We start from the raw sequence: 18,850 nt of genomic DNA, 5'->3' as shown, positions 1-18,850 counted from the left end.
TGTTAAGACAATTTAAGTAAAATGAGGGCATCTGCATGACCTGCTGTCATCTAGCACTACTCTTTTCTTCTCACTAACATTGTTCATGTTAGCTGTTTGTTTCCATCGACAGTTTTCAGCATGTAGTTTGGCTTGAGCGACTCTTCTGCATGTTACAGGGGAGGAGGTGCTAGCTCACTGCCGCCGCTCAGCGCTCCCGGTCAACCCCAGTCCTCCTCAGAGGACGAACCTTACACACTCCCACCACGCGTCCCGGTCACCCCCACAGACGATGAAGTCCCTTGCCACTCCAACTCCCTCCAGTCGTCCCCAGAGGAGGCAAGCTCAGCCGGAAGTAGCTTTGTGGGACTGCGAGTGGTGGCCAAGTGGTCGTCCAACGGCTACTTCTACTCTGGCCGCATTGTCAAAGATCCCGGGGAGGGGAGATTCCGCCTGCGATTTGATGATGGCTATGAGTGTGAAGTGGCGGGAAAAGATATCCTGCTGTGTGATCCCATTCCACTGGAGACTGAGGTCACTGCTTTGGTGGAAAATGAGTTCTTCAGTGTAGGTAGGTAAAGTAGCAAGATTGAAACTAGCGCGAGCCTATTTTCCACTGGGCTACACCTGCTCGGCTTGACATGACCCTGATTGCTATTGGTGCTTTTTTTATCGGAAAAGCCAGCCAGGGATTCAAGCATGACACGCTGATATATCAGCATATGAATGACATCAAAGCCCAGCTGGTGAAAGGAGGAGTCTATGGATCAAACGGCAGAGAAATTTACTGAAATTAGCTCGTTGCTCACCAGCCTAGCCGATTCATTTTCATTGTAACATTTGGGCAGAGGTTGATTGCTAACGAGTTGGGTATGCAAACAAGTGGGTATAAATAAAGGCTCACTTACCGTGCAGAGAAGAGGCCAGACAGGATATCAACAACACTGAGAAAAATCGCCGCCTTCTCTGGGCCCAAGCGAATCAAAAGATGGACTGATGCAACATGAAAAAGTGTTCTGCGGTCCGATGTGTCTAGTAGTGTGCATATTCGAAAACGGCCTATTTGTTGAGCCTGCTTGTGTTTCCCTCTGACATTTGAACAATTGATTGCACGTTACGACGTCATCCCCCATCCACTCCAGTCTCCAGGCAAAAGCATTTCAAACAATAACCAAACTTGAGTGTTAACGGTTGCATTGATTGTAAATTGATTAGTTATGCCTTAAATGAAACGCTCTGTTGCTACAGAGTTAACCCAATGTAAATGACGCCAGCTTGCGCCGCCGCGCGAGTATACATTCTTAAAACCTCACCCCTCTGAGCTTTAAAAGCCACTGACTTCGCGGCACTCGCTCCTAAGTGGGTGACGCAGTAACGGCACGGCTTCGAGGCACGAGTAGGTGGGCTTGGGACGGCGCAGTCGCCGCCACTGTTTACCAAATACCAATTCCACACATAAAGATAACTTTGGAAAAACTCCAAAACTCAAATCAAGGTCGTTACTGCACCTTCATTGTAGGTAAGGATGTCTTGTTCGTACAATGGATTTGTTTAAGGTGGAAAACCTCCCCTACGATGCAAGTAGAGCCTTTGTGCATTGGGAAATCAGTACCAGTGCATTTTGATCAAGCGTCATCTTCTGTCTTTGTAGGTGTGGTGAAGGGTTATAGAACGGAAGGCCATGACCTCTTCTACAACGTAGAGCGGGAGGGCCAAGAGCAATGGTATAACAGGACATCAGTCATCCTCTCCCTGGACCAGGGGAACCGACTGAGGGAGCATCACAGCCTTGGTCCATATGAGCCCTCCACGCCGCTGGCCAAGGCCTCTGACATCAGCCTTGGTAAGAACGAGAAGCACATACACGCGTTGAATAGTTCCCTCTAAAAAGTGCAAAGCTTTAATGTCAAAAAAAGGAATTGAAAGATTTTTTTTTTTTTTTAAAGCACATCTTTTGGTGATCGTTTTTGATTCGGTTGTTTTCTCTTTTACACAATGGATGTGTTGGGCTTCCTCAGCAGCACGTGTTCTTTCGAATCACACAATCCTGTTCACTGTGCAGATAATTTGGTGGAAGGCAAAAGGCGCCGCAGAGGAGCCCCTGCGGGATCAAACACTCCGAACCACAGTTCCTCCAGCAGCCCGCGAAACCCAGGCCCCTCCACTAAGAGAAGGCTTCGGACCTTGGATAACGAGCCCTCGCCGGCCAAAAGAAGCCGCAGGGCTGCTGGTGCCAGAGCCGGTACAGAGACTGTCTCACCAAAACCATGAGTGGAGGACATGCCATAATTTTTATGATAGATTTTTTAGCAATACTTGTGATTTTATTAGCTATTAACCATATTTATACGGTTTTTAACACTAACAATTATGCTAATGGCAATAGTTCCATTTTTAATAGGTTCCAATTGGTACGTTTTAAAATATTGAAGCATACTATGAGACTGCTTCAGTTTTGAACTTTGCACTCCCGGGCACTTTTTGAATTGAATTCTAATTTTTGAAATGATTGCTGTGATGCTGCTTTTAAATTGAATTGTCACGATTTAATGTGTGTGTTGGAAGTGGTAGTAATATGTGTGTTTTGTGCTGAGCATAACTACTGAGACAATCAGTCGTATCAACTCAAGTCCCTCCTTCCCGTGCCGTTTCAAGTTCTCCTGAGGCTTATTTGGTAATGAACAAAGTGCCACTGGTGCTGCTGTGCTGGTGGTGGTCCACAGGTGGAGGGAAGCTGGGAATAAAGCAGAATGTTTGTTACATCACTGGTGTTTCTTGTCGCAGTAATTGTAGAACCACTACAATTTCATGCTCAATGTGTATTCGCTTGAATGTGTTTGCAGATCTTTCTAAATTTTGAATTTTGTAGCTACTATAGCGTGAATGTACTGTGCTGTCGTGCAGCTCAGCGAGTCGGTGTGTGCAACACATCCGGCAGCGGCACAGATCTTGCCGCACAGCCGTGCGATCCGGCCGAGACTCACGGCCCAATGCCCCAGAACACGTCTCTCTTCATGGGCTTCGCCTTCATGCTGACGGCCTCGTCCGAGAGGGACCGACTGAACAATAAGCTCACTATTGAGGAGGAAGAGGAGGAGGAGGAGGGTGAGGCCGACTAGCCTGCTGGCGGAACCATCCCGGCGGCTGGCTTGACATTTATCTCCGTTTTCCAACTAGATTATGTGCAGACCGGCCCGTTTAACAAGGCATACACCGAGTCGCAGCTCCTGGCAGGTGGAGGCTTTGTCCTGCCAGACTTCAATGAAGAACAGGCAAGTGCTCCGATGATACGAAACTGACACATCAGTTTTGAATTCATCCTCAACTTGCTTCGGTTCTCCCCTCAGTGCAAGGCAGCCTACCAGAGTCTTCTCATCGTAGACCAACACTGCCGTACCAGGAAGTATTTGTTGTGCTTGGCCAGCGGTGTGCCATGTGTCTCACATTTTTGGGTGCGAGATTGCTGCAAAGACAACAAACTGCTCAACTACAGGAACTACCTGCTGCCTGCTGGTTTGGGACCAAATGATGCCATCGTGGAATGGTAAAAAAAATCCCAAAAAGGTTTTGAGCATTTCTAAATGAGTATTAGGAGTGTATATCTCTAATAATAGACCTTATGGTATGTACCTTGACACATGCGTTGTGATACGACTCAAGTACGGTTAATTTTAAAGAACCCTTCAAATCAGTTCCATTTAGCGTGATGACGATCTGATTCAAAGTGGTACGGCTCACTTGGAGAGGGTATGATGCAATGAGTTTCTTGTTGTCATTTTACAATATGAATGTACTTGTCAGTAGTAGGAATGTGCATCTCACTAAATTATAAAGTGCAACGATATAGATTGATTTGATGCACTTACTTGCAAAATCGATTTTCTGTTTTTGTTTGTTACTGCCTGAGTATTGATAGTTATTCCTGTCTCATGTCATTGGCCTCTTGGTCCAATTAGCAGTGAAGATTTCACTTGTATTCTAAAAAAATTTTTTTTTAATTACATTATTGTCCGTTTTACATTTCATATGTTGAAAAAAGGACATTGGATGAAATGGATGTACGTTACTTTTTTTTTGTGGGGGCTTGTTTGACCGCTTGCTAATTCCCCTGATCGTGAACACCGCACAGTGTACAGGAAAAGGTCAATTTCACCGACTCCACAACATACACATTAATAACGCTACCTGGATATCTGCATAACCTGTAAAAATCCTTCAGAAAATATGATCTGATCATATACCACATTTTTTTCTACTGTGCAGTCTAAAAAACATGTCATCCAATTGTTTTTTTTCTTTTCATTGCCAAGAATACCAAACACCATTGCAAGTCAAAGAAATTGATTAGCAATTCTTAAGGCGCAGTATGTTTTTCCCCAGGCATCCCCGCTGCAGTCCCTTTAAGGACCTGCATTTTTTCTTGGTGTTTGAGAAGCCAGTGGAACTTTGGGCCCAGCTCGTCACCATGGGTGGCGCTTCTTCTGTCCGACATTTCCATTCCGACAAGGATGGCTCCGGTAAGAGAGGATCCATTGTTCGAATATTCTGCTTTGACAAAGTGACCAATATTTACTTTCCCCCTCTCACTTATAGACGTCCCTGCTGGCAAGTATGATGTTGTGGTGTCAGACCATTCCTGCCCTCCACTCCTCGAGAAAAATGTGACATCACTTCAAGTCCCGCTGGTGTCGCCTGAGTGGCTTATCCAGAGTGTCATCTGTGGGGAGCGCCTTGGTTTCCAGACCAAGCCTCAATATCACCACAATTACTCCTCCTTGACGTCGCCATCATCATCATCATCATCGTCATAATATACATGGAAACTGCCTTCAACCCAATTCACTCTTCAGCATTTGTTCTATTGCATGCCTCTACTGTACATAACTTCATTGTGTGTTTTTATGGAATAAATGTCAGCCTCGTTTCACTTTAATGGAGTACTTTTTGTTTTTGACACAAAATTGTTACATGCAATAAGGTTTCAATATATTTACACTTCATACAAAAGGAAAACCTACAGTGTGTAGGAGTGACCAACCGCTGAGAAAAAGCTTTCCTCATGAATTCTGGATCTGCTCAACTATGCTCATAATTAACATTGTTGAGACTTGACAGCCGCCCCCAATGGAAAAGCTGTTGAAGAGGTGGATGGCATGTTGATGGGCGGACCAAATCACGGTCATCAGTCTTGACTGTGAGAAGCCAGCCCATGAAGGGGATATTTTGACATTTGAAATTGAAATGCAACAATGTTTCAATAGATCAGAAACACCAGAGTCAAAAGACTGAAGGGAGAGAGTTTTCGGGTGGCGAAACAGCAATTCACTCTGGTCTTCTCAAACACTAAAAAGAAATCAAGAAAATAGCATACATTTTAGACAAATAAGTGACAACTTTGACTTACAAAAAGGAGGTAACTATTGAGATTGAAAGAAAATTATATAGCCATCTTTTTGGATTTTTTTTGTAACTACACAGTATGTCAGACAATGTCTTACTGCTCCGATAAGGCTGGCACAATCATTATTTTCAGAAGAAAAACTTTTTTTTTTCTTCAAAACATCTGTGACAAGCATTAATCGGGCACATGTTTTTGTTTGGCTCCCAGCCTTGCAAACTTGTACTGCCTAACAGACAAGGATATGGTCACGGCTTTGGATATCATTTCGTTAGACTGACAATTAAACTAAGACAATGGATCCCAAGTGTGTGATTCACCTGCCCAGTGTGCCTCCAGCCTGGGTGTAGTACTTGTTGTAGTCCAGTCGCAGGAGCAGCTGAGCAAGATCTGAGTTGATCTGATGATTCCGCACGCTTGACAAGATTTTGAAGAGGAGTGATGACTGACGTCTGAAGCCCTGAAGTAAACACAGACTACAGTATGAAGCAACCCTTTCCCCCCTGAACATGAAGGAACAATGAAGAGTAGTCAGCCCACCTTGACGAGAATGTCCAACTGAGCGGATCCCCTCTCATCCAGGGACGTCACACTTTGACTAACCAAAGAGCAGAAATTTAGACAGAGCTCCAGAATTTCATTCAGGCAGTGGAAGACCTGAGAACAGCAGGATTAGAACAGGGATGTCAAACTCATTGTTGTCGCCGACCACTTTGGAGCTACGTGTTCCCTCGGAGGGCCGTTATGACAGTAAAAACACAAGAATGTATTTTTTCTTGTACACAGCAAATTAATGGATGGATAGTTTTGAAAGCAGTCGAGTCAATTATAATAGTTTGCCAATTATTGTTCACGTGAGTAGAAACAGGGTAACAACATTTGTGCAAAATCTCATTTATTACACATGAGAATTTCACATTTTGGGACAGATTTTAGCAAGGATCATGCAATTTGACACGATTTGTTTTCGGGGGGGGCCACATTAAATGACGTGGCAGGCCGGATCCGGCCCCCCGGCCTTGGGTTTGACACACGTGCATTAGAGGCTTGGATTTGTCTCATGTACAATATCAGTGGCTGTAACTATCATTCAAAGTGCAGTTTGATTCCATACTGGCTTCAGGAGAATGAAGGACTGGGCAAGCAGGTTGCTGAGGAAATGGTCATGGGCTAGTCTGATACTCTCAAAATCTCTGGTGGAGTTGATCTGGTGAAGCAGCTGTGAGAACTGGGACTCCAACACGTCCACCTAGACACATAGAGTACACCAAAACAGCTTGCGCTTGTCCCACTGATATTGGGAGACTCCGTGATGTATGGTGAAAAATTATACCGGGAACCTTACAGGTAATTTGCCATCATGGCTCAACATGTACCTACCAGGAACCAACAAAAAAATATAAACGTTTGCTTAATGTTTGGCAGGATGAAATCATCACGGGGGGAAAATCCAGAAGAGTCGCGTGCGGTTCATTTGGCTGTTACCTGCAAGTAGTACTGCAAGTTATCGATGAGGAAAGCCATGTGGTTACGTAGCCTCCACTTGATAGCGTCTGTCTGACTGGACTTAAGATGTTTCCTCTGCATCTGCAAAGCCCAGCAGTGCTGGAGCTGTGACTGCACCCGTCGCACACTCAGCAGGTACCTGAACACGACGTTGTATCTAACCAAAGAGACACAAGAGAACGCAAAGCTCACCAAACAGAAGCCGACCGGATTTTAAGATGGCAAAGAGAACAAGATCAGGACTGACTTCTCCAGAACCGCCGGAGTGAAGAGGATGTGCAGCGGCCACTGAACCTTGTAGATGAGGCCTAGAGCAGCCCAGCCAGTGGGAGGCACCTCACGAGGGGAGATGTCTTGTGGAGGAGTGGTTCCATCTCTTGGGCCCATCATCTCTGAAAAATTTCAAATAAATTTAAAAAAAATAACCACGAGAACAAAACTAGATTAACCAGTCATTTCTTTTTTTCCCTCTGTGCGTATTTCGTGCCAGTCACATTTAACCAGAATGTGCCTACCACATTTTTGGGACTTTAAATTGCTGTGGAGTATACTGTAAGTCACACCAGTCAAAAAATCCATCATGAAGAAAGAAAAAAAAACATACTGTATGAGTCGGTACGGAGTAAAAGTTGTAGTTTTGCGGGGACATTTCTTTTTACAAAAACCAAGACCAAGAACTGTAGAGCTCGAACCCAACCCGCAAAAACCTCATTCCCTCATTGTGTGTGTGCGTTAAGAAATGTATTCCAATTGTGCACTGCTTCACTCCGACATTTCGGAAAGAGCGCAGTAAAAGGAAAGAAAAGAGCTGCAGGAGCTGCTGATTGCAACCTAGGCTGTGTTTGGAAATTACTAGGAGGAGATTCTTCTCCAAACACACACACCGAGTGATGTTAGGGCATGGAAGTGAATTTTTGAACTCACCCCGTGCTGATGGAGGCAAACGAGATCTAGTTGGATGTAAGTTCCGCTACTAACTACAGAAAGGTTGTTCTTTTTAGTTTAAAATGGCTTACCTTAACCAAAAAAGAGCATGTCAGATTGTAGCCTCAGGTAGGATCCTGCTTGGTTATTATACCTTTTCTCACTCTGCATCCTTGTAGTGGCATCGGGAAGCCACATGCTAAGCTAGCGATATGTCACACATTAGTTGCCATGACTACTACTACCTTCTTCCATTTGTTCCGCTACTTTCTTTTGGCAGCTTGGCAATTACTTTTGGTTTTAGCAAGCTAAAAAAGCTGTCCACTGGTGATCATGTACTGCCACAGTCAAAAGAAAGTCAACAGGGTCTAGGAATGAGGATTTTGGGTGCCAGTTCGAGCTCGAATTTTAATAAATACAAGTTGCATGTAAGTCACAAGGGTAGTCAAACTATTTTAAAAAGTACTTTAGACACAAATGTGGTATTACAGTCAACTTGGTGACCAATTCTGCTTCTCAGTGTGAATTTACTATGTCGTGCTAGAAGTGATTTTCATTTCTTGCATTGTTTCTTTGGCTTTTTGTTGCAAGAAAAAGACCTTACAGTACATTGATTTCCTGCACTGAGTATCATGACAATGACAGATCAACAATTCAATCAGTGATTTATACAAGAAAAATAAATAAATAAATAAGCATCCAGTGATATCTACATCAAGTCAAATAAACTGTCTTTACATTCGCTTTTAAATGAATCTCAGGCATCGAAATGTGCGTCTATTTCAACATTGGTGTTCTGGCTCCACAGCTGACCTTTGCTGTCTTTGCCCTGGTAGTCAACAGTGAGGTGCAGCAAAGGCAGCAGATTGTCATCATCCAGCAACACCTTATGAGCTGCTTGCTGGAAGGCCACATTTACATCTGAGGAAAACAACAACAAAACAAATCATCAGGCATTGAAATGCATCACTTGTGCCAAAACACTTTGCAAGCTCAGTATTCCGTGCGGACGAGGTGTTGAAATGCTCCTTTCAAAACACCATTCATTATTTATAGAATCAAGTCATTGTGAACTATGGCGGTAGTAAAAATTCAATCTGTATGCCCGACAAGGTTTGGGGATTGCAGGGCAGTCAATTCATGACTTGCTATGGGATCAACAGGATGGAAACCATAGCCTGAGAAGTGCCCCTGAGCAAGGCAGCCGATCTCCAAGAGCGAGTATAACCTCGTCACTGTAACAAGTTTGCGCACGTGTGTACTTCTGGTCTATGTATATTTAGCTTGTCTTTGCTCCAAAACAGAGAACAAAGTACAAACAATGACGCTTTCAACTTGTGAGCATCCAAAAATGAATGGTCATGTTGCCATCAGACAGACTGAAAAGTGAAACGAGAGCACCTTTTCATGTTGCTCCATTTTACTTTCATGCACTCCGTAACCCGATAACATGATAAGCTGTCCGCTGTAGTAACCGCTGTCCGTGAAGGGGTTAAACCACCTCCTCCACTGGCAGGATTTTTAAATTGAGCCTCATGGAAATTAACTGCAAGCTTTGTTTGATGTCGGTCTCATTCCAACTGGCAGAGGAAAGGAAGGCCCGAAAGAACTATAAAGTTTGATGTGATTTACCGTGCTCGGTGACAGCGGTGGGTGGGGTCTTCAGCATGTGCTGCGCAAGGTCAATAAAAACCTGGTAGAGCTCACCACGACCCAGCAAGTAGAAGTCCTTGATAATCTGAAAGCAGAAGAGAGTAGTGGGAGAGAGTTCTGTCCCTTTGCACACCCAAATCACTGCACATACCCGAGTAATTTTGGAATGAAATCCTTGTACATTTTAAACATACCTGGACAATATAGAAGATACTGATTCTGGTGTATTCATCAACCCCAATTTGGGACATAAAAAGAATTGAGAGAATAGATCTTACCTTAAGCTGCTCAAGGAGCTCGGACTCCTCCACCATCAGTGTCCAAAGATGCTGAAAAGTCAATCCAAAATGCTCATGTAATATTAAATGAAAGACAGACTACTCCTTTAGAGTTAATTCTGAAATTTCCACCCAAAGCCGACAAGCCCTAACATTTTGTGAGCGGTGTATACGACAACACTAAATTGTTTACCTCGGCCACTGTGCTTCGGATGCGATCAATCAAGTTTTCAAAATCAGCCAGGCTGAAAAGAGGCTGCTGCTTAAGTCGGTGCAAATCAGCCGCAAATGCGTCCTCCTGGTGCTTCAATATGGAGCCTAAAACAATCTTGTTTTATTCACTCCAACTCAAATGGGAAGCTGCTGACAATAAAGTTCACTTTTGTGCAATAGGGTACCTGCCCGAGAGGGACTGTGGTTATGGTTTTCAAACATCTGCACAGATTCTCCAACAAATAGGATCTTCTCTGCCACTCGTATCGGAATGTAGGAGGGCAACATCTCTGCTCGCAGGGAGAACTGCTGGAGGGACGGAGCCAGCATGTTCTCCTCCTCGATCAACCTCTGCCAAGCCACACACCGCAGAGTTAAGAATCTCTCGAAAAAATCCAGAGTTGGACATCAGCCGTGCTTCTCACCAGGTCCTGAAGTTCCCTCAGCTGTTTGCCGCTGAAGCCTCCCAGGCCGAGATCCTCCTCATCCTCCTCCTGGTAGGCAGCGGCCCCTCCTGCACTTGGACCCTGTTTCACGAAAAACTCCTCGCTTTGGTCGAGCAGCAATCCATGCAGCATCCAGGCGGCAAGCTGCTTGTACATCACACCGTGGCACACGGCAAGGATCCTAAAGATTGGTGCAAAATACCCACATACCAAGTGTTCGGATGCATTGAATTTTTTTTTTTTTTTTTTTGCAACCGCATATTGACAGGGTTTATTTGAAAACCAAAACACAAAACAAAAGTGCAGTTATTGCTCACTTAATTTATGCATAGTGTACGAAAACATAATGGCCTTACGCAATTGTGCAAACGGTATGACTTACTTTTCTAAGGCCATACGGACTGGAGGAAGCCCCCCGCAACTGTGCTTGTATACCGTTTCCAGGATCCGGCAGCCGTGGATCTAAAGCGGACAAGACATTAACCAGATGGTTGTCAGATACCCCAGTGATGCTTACTAGAGTTGCGACAATTCATCGACAACTAATGGACGATCACTCGAATCAATTATTATTTTTAATAAGAGACCTTGTATCACATTCTCTGATTTCAACCCCTCCAAGGTAATTACTCTCTGATTTCTCTAACCCTCCCTGAAAACAAATTGATTACACTAGTCAACACATTTTTAGTACAGTACATTTTTTTAATCAGAGATGCAGGTGAACTTGAAATAATAAATAATACTTTGGATACAGTGAAGGTTTATAGCAGGTCGAATTTAAAACAAAAAAATGTAAATCTCTCCAAAACCTGATGTGCTGATTTTTTAAATCAGTGTCACGCACGAAAAGCCCTCTCTGATTCAAATCTGTGTTGAATCAAAATAAGACATTAGCAAATGTCTGCATTGACGTTGGAATAAAGTAAAATGATCAACATTTTTTTAATGGTACGATCCATACCAATGACAGAATCAGAATGAACTTTTGTTCCTGTGTTTTCTGCGCTGTCAATTTCAAACAATGTCCTATTTTCAAAATTCAAACCCGCTTTTTTTTTTTTGTCCATCCAACTCATCGATGGACAGCAGATGAATCGTTAGTTGCAGCCCTACTTTTTACTCATTTCTTCAAACATCATTATGTCAGACTTTAGTCTGCAGTTTGATGTTATTAAATGTGAACCTGCAATTAAACTCAGTGTGCCTGAATTTCGGTTTCAACCGACATGCTCTACTGGTCTTGACAGCATTGTGCATCTGTTTTTGTCGTGCAACCGGTCCTCCTCACCTTCTGAGATTTGATCGTTTCAACCACCACCATCACCGAGGGAAAAAGCAACTGAAACTTTTGAAAGGGGAGAGATGTAACAGCTGTTCAGACAAGATTCTTTACGTTATTCACAGATGTTTACAAGCCTACCTGATCAAGCTTATAATTCACATGGGCTATTGTCAGGTGGGGATCACAAAGGAACTGAAAATGACACACGCATACACACACACACACGTTAACCTGCTGTCTTCTTGACTCACCTCTCAGTTAGTTTTGCTTTTAATGCCTTTTTTTGTACCTCCTGTTCAAGGTCCAGTAGGGCCTGTCTGTATGGCTGCAGCATTGAGTCCAAACCTGTGCAGAATGCACGCAAGTAAATCCCATGAAGTCCCATCTGGCCGGCCTGATTTGTGTGGTGTTCCTACAAAGAAAGCATTCAATGACTCGGATTGTGGAATGGTGCAACAATTAATCGACAACTTAATCGAAAACATAAAAAATGAAAAAAGGAGATAAAAATAAGGGGGGAAAATGCTCATTTGCATACAATCATGTCACGTCCTGTCAAAGTGACGTCTGCATGCATTCCGACAGCAAGTGAGTTGGTCGCTTTCAAACTTGTCCTCGCAATATGCCCCTCCAAGGAAAGCGAGAATTCATTCTCCGCCCTACAAAATTCCTTTTCAGACCTCAGGTGTCCAATGCGCCATAAAGCAAAAAGCCCAATGGAATCCTATCTAAGAACACTGTCAGTCATAGGAAGTGCCCACACTTGCTGCCGCCTCCTCTTCCAAAGCCAAGACATGTGTTTAATTGACCTTACAATGCCAGCCGCGGCATACTTTTTTAACTTGTATTTATGTTCAGCGCCCGCGGGATGAAAATTCATATTTTACGACTAATTCATGCAGAAATCCAGGAAACTCCAAGGGCTTCACATATTTTTTCTTGCAACCGTACCCACAAAAAAATTGCAGCAAATCTAAATTTTTTTTTAAAAGATGAAAATTATGCATACAGGCAAAATATGTTCAACTGGACATTTGGAGCTTACCTGTTGATGCACATGGCCAGTATGTTGCTCTATGAATTCTGTAAAGCGTACGTAATCCGAGCCCACTTTACAGAGCCGGTTGAGGACACTGGTCTCACTTGGGTGAAGGAAGGGCAGGTCCTGGGACACCTGCAAATACAAGTTTCATGTCCCAAAAGATAATAGCGTCATTATTGTGTTTATTATGTTTCAGACAGAGCTGCTGGTTTGAACAACGGGTCCCGCTGCTTTAAGAAGGAATTTGTAAAATGCTCTGATACTGTTTGCTGTACTAACACTACCTCTGCGGATGTAAAAGCGTCCAAGACTCATAGACATGCTGAACTCTGATTAGGTGCAATTTCTGTGCGTACTCCACTGTGCCTTCAGCCACTGCCCTTCCAATGAATAAGACGTTCCGCTTTACCTGTAAACCCGTCCGTTTGTTGCAGGTGAAAATGGTCCCCGGGTATCCACTCAATGCCAACAACAATTCGTGAATCATCTTACTTCTAACTTTATGAAGTATAACTGAAAATCCACAGCGGTGCTGTCTGCAACCATCAAAACAAACCGCCGCCGGAGCTGTCGCTGGTTGGTGACGTAAAGCCTCCAAAGCATTATGGGACGTCAGAGCAACTGGCTTGATTCAATCTGTATTTCATTTCCGTTTGAGTTTTGTTAAACTGTCGAGCTACTAGCAACTAATGGGATTTTGAGAAGTCAATTTTTCACCTTGTGCTTTTATTGTATCGGTAAAATATACGTGAAATATGCATCCACCGCTTGCTTGTTCCACTGTGGTTGGAAATTGTAGTTCTTTGCCGTAAACGGAAACTTCCCAACCAACGTCATCAGTCAGTCATGCAGTAGCTACTAGCAACACCCCGCAACACAAGTGGAAGCCTGGTAATTCGATATAACAAGTTGAAAACAAGATGTTATCAAAATGTAAACCTGGTCGTTATTAGACGTCATCATTTGCGATTTGTATTAATGTTGCTAATTAGCGCCGCTTTTTGTACTCACTTCGTCCTAATCGTGTAACGTTCTCAGTTTAAATGAGTGAAGAAGTTCTCTCAAATACATCAACGAATTAAGCTTTAAAAAGGTAAACGAGTAACCAAACTGTCGTATTTGATGACACGACCCTATACTGTTGGCCAGACAGCAGTTTCAAGCAATCTGTTCCCATATTTACGGAAGTGTACTATGTGTATTATTAAATCGCAGGCATGGCGAAGGTGACGACAGAGGAGGACCTCGTTTCGGAGTACCTGACCCAGAACCGAGAGTTGGCCCAGTGGGTCGACACTTTAAGAGGCTACTGTGAAAACAACAAACAGTGGTTTGCTCGCAGAGAGTTCATCCTTAAAAACATGGACGCTTACCCTACAGTGAAACCAGGAGTCTCCAGTAACAGTCTGGACAGGCTGCTGTCTCTCTCCATGGTTTGGGCGAACCATGTTTTCCTCGGCTGCAGGTAGGACACACAACAGTGGAGCCCAATGACAAACGGGACTGCAAACTGGAGGCTAAATATCTTCCTTCCCATTCTCGAAGCTATCCGGAGGCTGTCATGGACAAAATTACAGAGATGGGTGAAGGAATAGTTGTCCAAGATCGTCCAGTTCATAAAACTACACGCAAGGAAAAGTCCAGTACCCCGTTAGGTAAGGCAAACTTGATTGAAAAACGTTTTGCAGATGTTGAAAGTCGTGTGAGCTCCAAAGTGGCATGATTTTATCTTGCATGTAATATTTCATACAACACCACACTGAGTATTTCGACAGTGGAGATGGACATTCACTAAAATAGGCTTTTGCACTTCAGGGCTCAGCTGGTTTTAACCATCAAACATTTGAAAGTGCAACACTAGCGTGAAATGAAGTTTGAAGTCATGGAATTGGAAGTGTTCGTGGAAGACAAACAAGCACATCACTGAGATACAGAAAAGAAATCTGTCATTCTGATCCATGTAAGGAAGCCAGCAAACACATAAACCAATGTTTTGTTTCACTCAATGTCACATTTTAACATGCTTAATTGTCAGATAAGTTTCAATTGAGAGTATAACACACCAGAAAAGTTATTCTATGAATGCTGTCTTAAGTTAGATAGAGTGTGAGGTATGTGTACTCAGACTCGTCCCCATGGGTGTGCTATTGGGTGGGGCATGCCCACCTACCAAAATCCTTATTTCAAAATAAGCATGTTTTTTGTCAGCCTTTATCCATCATTTGAACCGTTTTATCCTCACGAGGATCGCAGGCATGCTGGAGCCTATCACAGCTGTCTTCGGGTAGCAGGTGGGGGACACTGTGAACCGGTTGCCAGCCAACCGCAGGGCATACATGGACCAACAACCATTCACACTCGCAATCACACTTAGATATAATTTAGAGAGATCAATTGACTTACTATGCATGTTTTTGGAATGCGGGAGGAAACCGGAGTACCCGGAGAAAACCCACGCAGGCATGAGGAGAACATGGAAACTACACACGGGAAGGCCGGAGCCAAAATCGAACCGGGCACCTCTGCACTGTGAGGCGGAAGTGATAATCAGTTGACCACCACGCTGCTTGTAAAATCACTCTCATTAATGCTGTCTTAGGGGAATTTAAAAAAATAAACTGCCAATCTGGATGTTTTGGGATCGAAGCACACCCGTTAAGTCATGTGTAATTCATGTTATGGGCCCAAAATGGATTTGACAGACATTTGGCGAATCACCTTCCAAGTTGCATGGTTTTCCAAAAAATGCACATAATTTCCTAGTCTAACAACATGTCGAATGATCTTGATTTATTTACAGCCATATTTAAAAATTAACCAAGTTTAAAGAAGATATGTTGTGTACATTTGCACATCTCATAATAACATTCCTTGTTGCATGCTTTTTTTTCCAAACACCCCAATTCTGAATAATTGTAGAACACTTTACGCACCATATTTCTTGTCTTGCGGAACTTAGCCAGTTTTCCCCCAAAGCGTCACTGTTAACTGAATGTGTGTTGTGTCACAGGCGGTGCACATATTGAACACTTGTGGAATCCATGACAGTACAGTATATGCAGAATACTTCGAGAATCCTTGTGCATTCTGAATGTCATATTTGAATTAGATCGTGTAGTGACTCACATGTTCAAGTGTCAAGCAATGTAAAAAAAAGATGTGTACATAAAAATGGGTCGCCCTTTACATTTTGCTCCTCTTGAATGTAGTGTATATATACCCTAGTGCAGTGATTCTCAAAGTCTGGTGCTCGTACCATGAGTAGTACTCAAGTTACTCTCGTGGAACTTGGAAGAAAGACTGAAATTAATAGATTAAAAAAAGAAATAATGCAGCAAGTCAAGTTCTTGTTAACATTCATTTTTTTAATCGCATGGCAGCAATACATTTTACTATTTAATGAATGATTTAATGGCTTTGGACTGAAGTTCATGACCGATGGCCCATTATATATAAAAAAAAAAAACATGTTTTGACTTTGGGTAGTTTAATTTACATTCAGATTAAAAAAGATCATTTGTAAAATAATAAATAAATAAAGTCTGATGGTTGAAAGATCCTTTGCAGCTTGTCTGTGAAAAGGAACAGAGTGTACTGTGATTTTTTTTTTTTTTTTGCCTTCATGCAGTGTTTCTGTGTTTACGCGCCCACACTTGACGCTACAGTCTGTTGTCTCATTAAATGTTGCTTCTCTCTTTTCTTGTGAAGGAGCGCCCGATGACAGCTGTGCCAAACGAGCCCGATACGCTCCTAATGAGACCGACGGGCGACCAGGCGGGAAAACATCCACGCGAACTATGAGTCAGAAATCCGGGCCGGCCCAGCAGGCTCCTGCAGAGCACCAGCCTTTCTTCAACCGCCTCTACAAGGCCGTGGCCTGGAAGTTGGTATCGGTGGGAGGGTTCGGCCCCAATCTCGACCATTTCGAAATACTATGTAGCTGCGTGGAGTCATGTAAGCAGACCCTGACGTGCGTCTTTGTGCCGCTGAAGGACATTGTTGGGCTGCCAGCGGCTCGCACGCAGAAAGAAGGCCACGTGTGCGAAATTCGCTGTCAGACGGTCTACATGGGCACAGGCTACGGGCGGGACGAGGCCGCCGCCCGAGCCATGGCTTCCAAAGAGGCGCTGAAAGTCTTCCAAGGCAGAAAAGTGACAGTAAAGATCGCCAGACGACGGTACAAAGGGAGGGAAGTGGAGGATTTGTTGTTGCTGGATGAGCAGCCTCGGAGTCAGGGCTTCCCACCCGCGCTCAGTTACCCGTTTCAGGATGAGTGTGCGGGAGATGGTTCTTTATAGACGGGACCAACTTGTAATTTCGGACCTGCTGGAATGGAGCGTCTACTGAATGGAGCACTGAAGAAAGACACATTGGTTTGGGGACCATGACCCGTGTGCACCTTCGCATCTCACATGGACCTGGATGTCAATTAGAATTGCATCAAGAGCCCGAAGTTTCGCATTTCACAAGTTTTGTTCTGCACTTTTGAACCAGGCTCAGTTCACCGGTTGAGAGCCTTCATTTCTTTAAGTTAGCTGGGAAAATAACTTGCTTTCACCTTCCTCACAGTAGCAGCAACTCATATTTAAATTCAAATCCATTGTAAGGATCATAGTATTTTCTTTTTTTTTCTTTTTTTTTTCTATTTATGTTTGATTTGTATTAAAAAAAATCATGCTGCAGTTAGGTGATTCAAAAGTGCAAGCTTATATTGAGTCTGTCCTGGTCACTGTTTGCTTTCTTCCCATAGCACCCCAAACACCGTCACTTCCCAGGCATGTTTTGCTTGAAAAAAAAAAAAAGAATATGATTCTTCACAATAGTTGTACATTACCTCTTTTCGGAAGGGTGATTCTTGTCGCTCTGCGTTGCCATTCGACTGTTAGATATCAGACATCGATATTTGTGTCACACTACCCACGGCTTTAGTTTTCAGGGGTTAGAGCTGATTTTATACGAAGCAAATTAATTTGCTAGAATGTTGAAAGTGTTGCACACACTGTATGTGTAACGTTCCCTCGGACATCCTGCTTGCTCACAGTACGCTGTCATTGTTGTAACACTACATAGAGCTTGGGGGGAGAGTTTCCTTCAGTCCGAGTTTTCTTGAATCCTGTAACTTGTTTTAATTTGAGTCAGGTGAGCCAGACTGGGAGAATTTTGGAAGGTTCTATGCTGCTCTGCTTTGTGATTTGTGTGTTTGTTCCACCTTGAGGTTGAACAGCAGGCTTGTTGTGAAACGATGATTATTCTCACCTCTTTATGTTACCGGTAAGTTTACAGCAGGTCTTCAAGGTTTTCATCTTCAATAAATGTTCCAACTCAGCCAAGGATCATTTGTGGTCTTCCATGTTGCCTAGCCGTCTGCTTTCGCTTCCTCACCACCAAATCCATCTCGGATAACTCAATCTTCAGGTCAATTTATAAGTACCGGTAAGCATTAGCATTGTGTGCTAATATACTGTACATTGTATAACTGCTACAAATAATTTATACAGGTATATTCTACAATTGTTGGTCAAAATGAGGACAGAGATTTGGAAATGGTCCCGATATGACCACTAGAGGGGAGCATTGTTTGCATGTCTTTATATTACAGTACCCAATATCAGTATTTTCAAGATACATATTTAACTGTCTTGTAATACAAATAAAATTTGATCGCTGTCTAATAAAGATGAAATAAACCACTCACACTTTGAAGACACCACACACTTATGGCAAAATTTACATAATGCTTTGAAAAGTTATATGTGTGTGTGTGTGTGTGTGTGTGTGCGTGCGTGTGTGTATGTATATATATATATATATGAGGGCGTTCCCTACCGTAACGATCACGGAAACCAATGAGCTGATATACGCTTCAGCATCAGTGATCCTAGAGATGCTTGGCTATAAGAGCAACCATGGAAACCATGAGATACGTTACCCACCATGGAAAAGACGGTTGGAGGCTAAGATCAAGGTGGCTCGGAAAGATGTGAGTCAATTGACGGAGGTCCAGAGAGGTGTGATGAAAAGGCCGATACCCGAGAGGTACATCCAGATGACCATACCTGAAGCACTCGAAACTGCCAAACAAAGGCTCCAAGCCTTGTCCAGCTGCCTAAAGCGGTACACGAAAGA

The 18,850-nt window shown here is 43.4% G+C and overlaps 3 protein-coding genes across 11 annotated transcripts in view; 2 read left to right on the top strand and 1 right to left on the bottom strand.

The window, feature by feature from the left end:
- Positions 1 to 4,912, top strand: part of tp53bp1 (tumor protein p53 binding protein, 1) — a 35,967-nt gene extending 31,055 nt beyond the window's left edge. For all 7 annotated transcript variants that reach the window (XM_019867277.1, XM_019867275.1, XM_019867279.1 and 4 more), the window contains 8 exons: positions 159 to 550; positions 1,631 to 1,822; positions 2,042 to 2,221; positions 2,884 to 3,084; positions 3,157 to 3,251; positions 3,327 to 3,523; positions 4,360 to 4,496; positions 4,573 to 4,912. In XM_019867277.1, the coding sequence (XP_019722836.1) occupies positions 159 to 550; positions 1,631 to 1,822; positions 2,042 to 2,221; positions 2,884 to 3,084; positions 3,157 to 3,251; positions 3,327 to 3,523; positions 4,360 to 4,496; positions 4,573 to 4,790 (1,612 nt within the window). In that variant the 3' untranslated portion in view covers positions 4,791 to 4,912. The remainder of the gene's footprint in view (positions 1 to 158; positions 551 to 1,630; positions 1,823 to 2,041; positions 2,222 to 2,883; positions 3,085 to 3,156; positions 3,252 to 3,326; positions 3,524 to 4,359; positions 4,497 to 4,572) is intronic.
- On the bottom strand, positions 4,896 to 13,316 carry tubgcp4 (tubulin gamma complex component 4). Its single transcript, XM_019867282.1, has 18 exons — positions 13,134 to 13,316; positions 12,728 to 12,856; positions 11,972 to 12,094; positions 11,821 to 11,874; positions 11,689 to 11,745; positions 10,780 to 10,859; positions 10,377 to 10,578; positions 10,137 to 10,302; positions 9,932 to 10,056; positions 9,739 to 9,789; positions 9,440 to 9,545; positions 8,621 to 8,728; positions 7,131 to 7,275; positions 6,863 to 7,040; positions 6,492 to 6,626; positions 5,918 to 6,034; positions 5,698 to 5,837; positions 4,896 to 5,322 (listed from the first exon to the last, which is right to left on the bottom strand). Exons 1-18 carry the CDS (start codon positions 13,209 to 13,211, stop codon positions 5,316 to 5,318), a joined length of 2,001 nt encoding a protein of 666 aa, XP_019722841.1. The 5' UTR covers positions 13,212 to 13,316; the 3' UTR covers positions 4,896 to 5,315.
- Positions 13,317 to 13,386: 70 nt separating this feature from the next.
- cdkn2aip (CDKN2A interacting protein) lies at positions 13,387 to 18,057 on the top strand. Of its 3 annotated transcripts, none has more exons than XM_019867285.1 (4): positions 13,387 to 13,615; positions 13,940 to 14,189; positions 14,270 to 14,379; positions 16,433 to 18,057. In XM_019867285.1, exons 2-4 carry the CDS (start codon positions 13,942 to 13,944, stop codon positions 17,020 to 17,022), a joined length of 948 nt encoding a protein of 315 aa, XP_019722844.1. In that variant the 5' UTR covers positions 13,387 to 13,615; positions 13,940 to 13,941; the 3' UTR covers positions 17,023 to 18,057. The 3 variants fall into 3 exon arrangements, with proteins under 3 accessions (XP_019722844.1, XP_019722845.1, XP_019722842.1); XM_019867286.1 differs by having other exon boundaries at positions 13,387 to 13,817; positions 16,436 to 18,057; XM_019867283.1 differs by having other exon boundaries at positions 13,387 to 13,817.
- The last annotated feature ends 793 nt before the right edge of the window (positions 18,058 to 18,850 follow it).

This window comes from Hippocampus comes, unplaced genomic scaffold (assembly GCF_001891065.2).
Source record: "Hippocampus comes isolate QL1 unplaced genomic scaffold, H_comes_QL1_v1.1 scaffold2, whole genome shotgun sequence".
NCBI classification, from domain to species: Eukaryota; Metazoa; Chordata; class Actinopteri; order Syngnathiformes; family Syngnathidae; genus Hippocampus; species Hippocampus comes.
The sequence above is the reverse complement of the archived record's forward strand: the minus strand, read 5'-3'. Positions and strand labels throughout refer to the sequence as shown.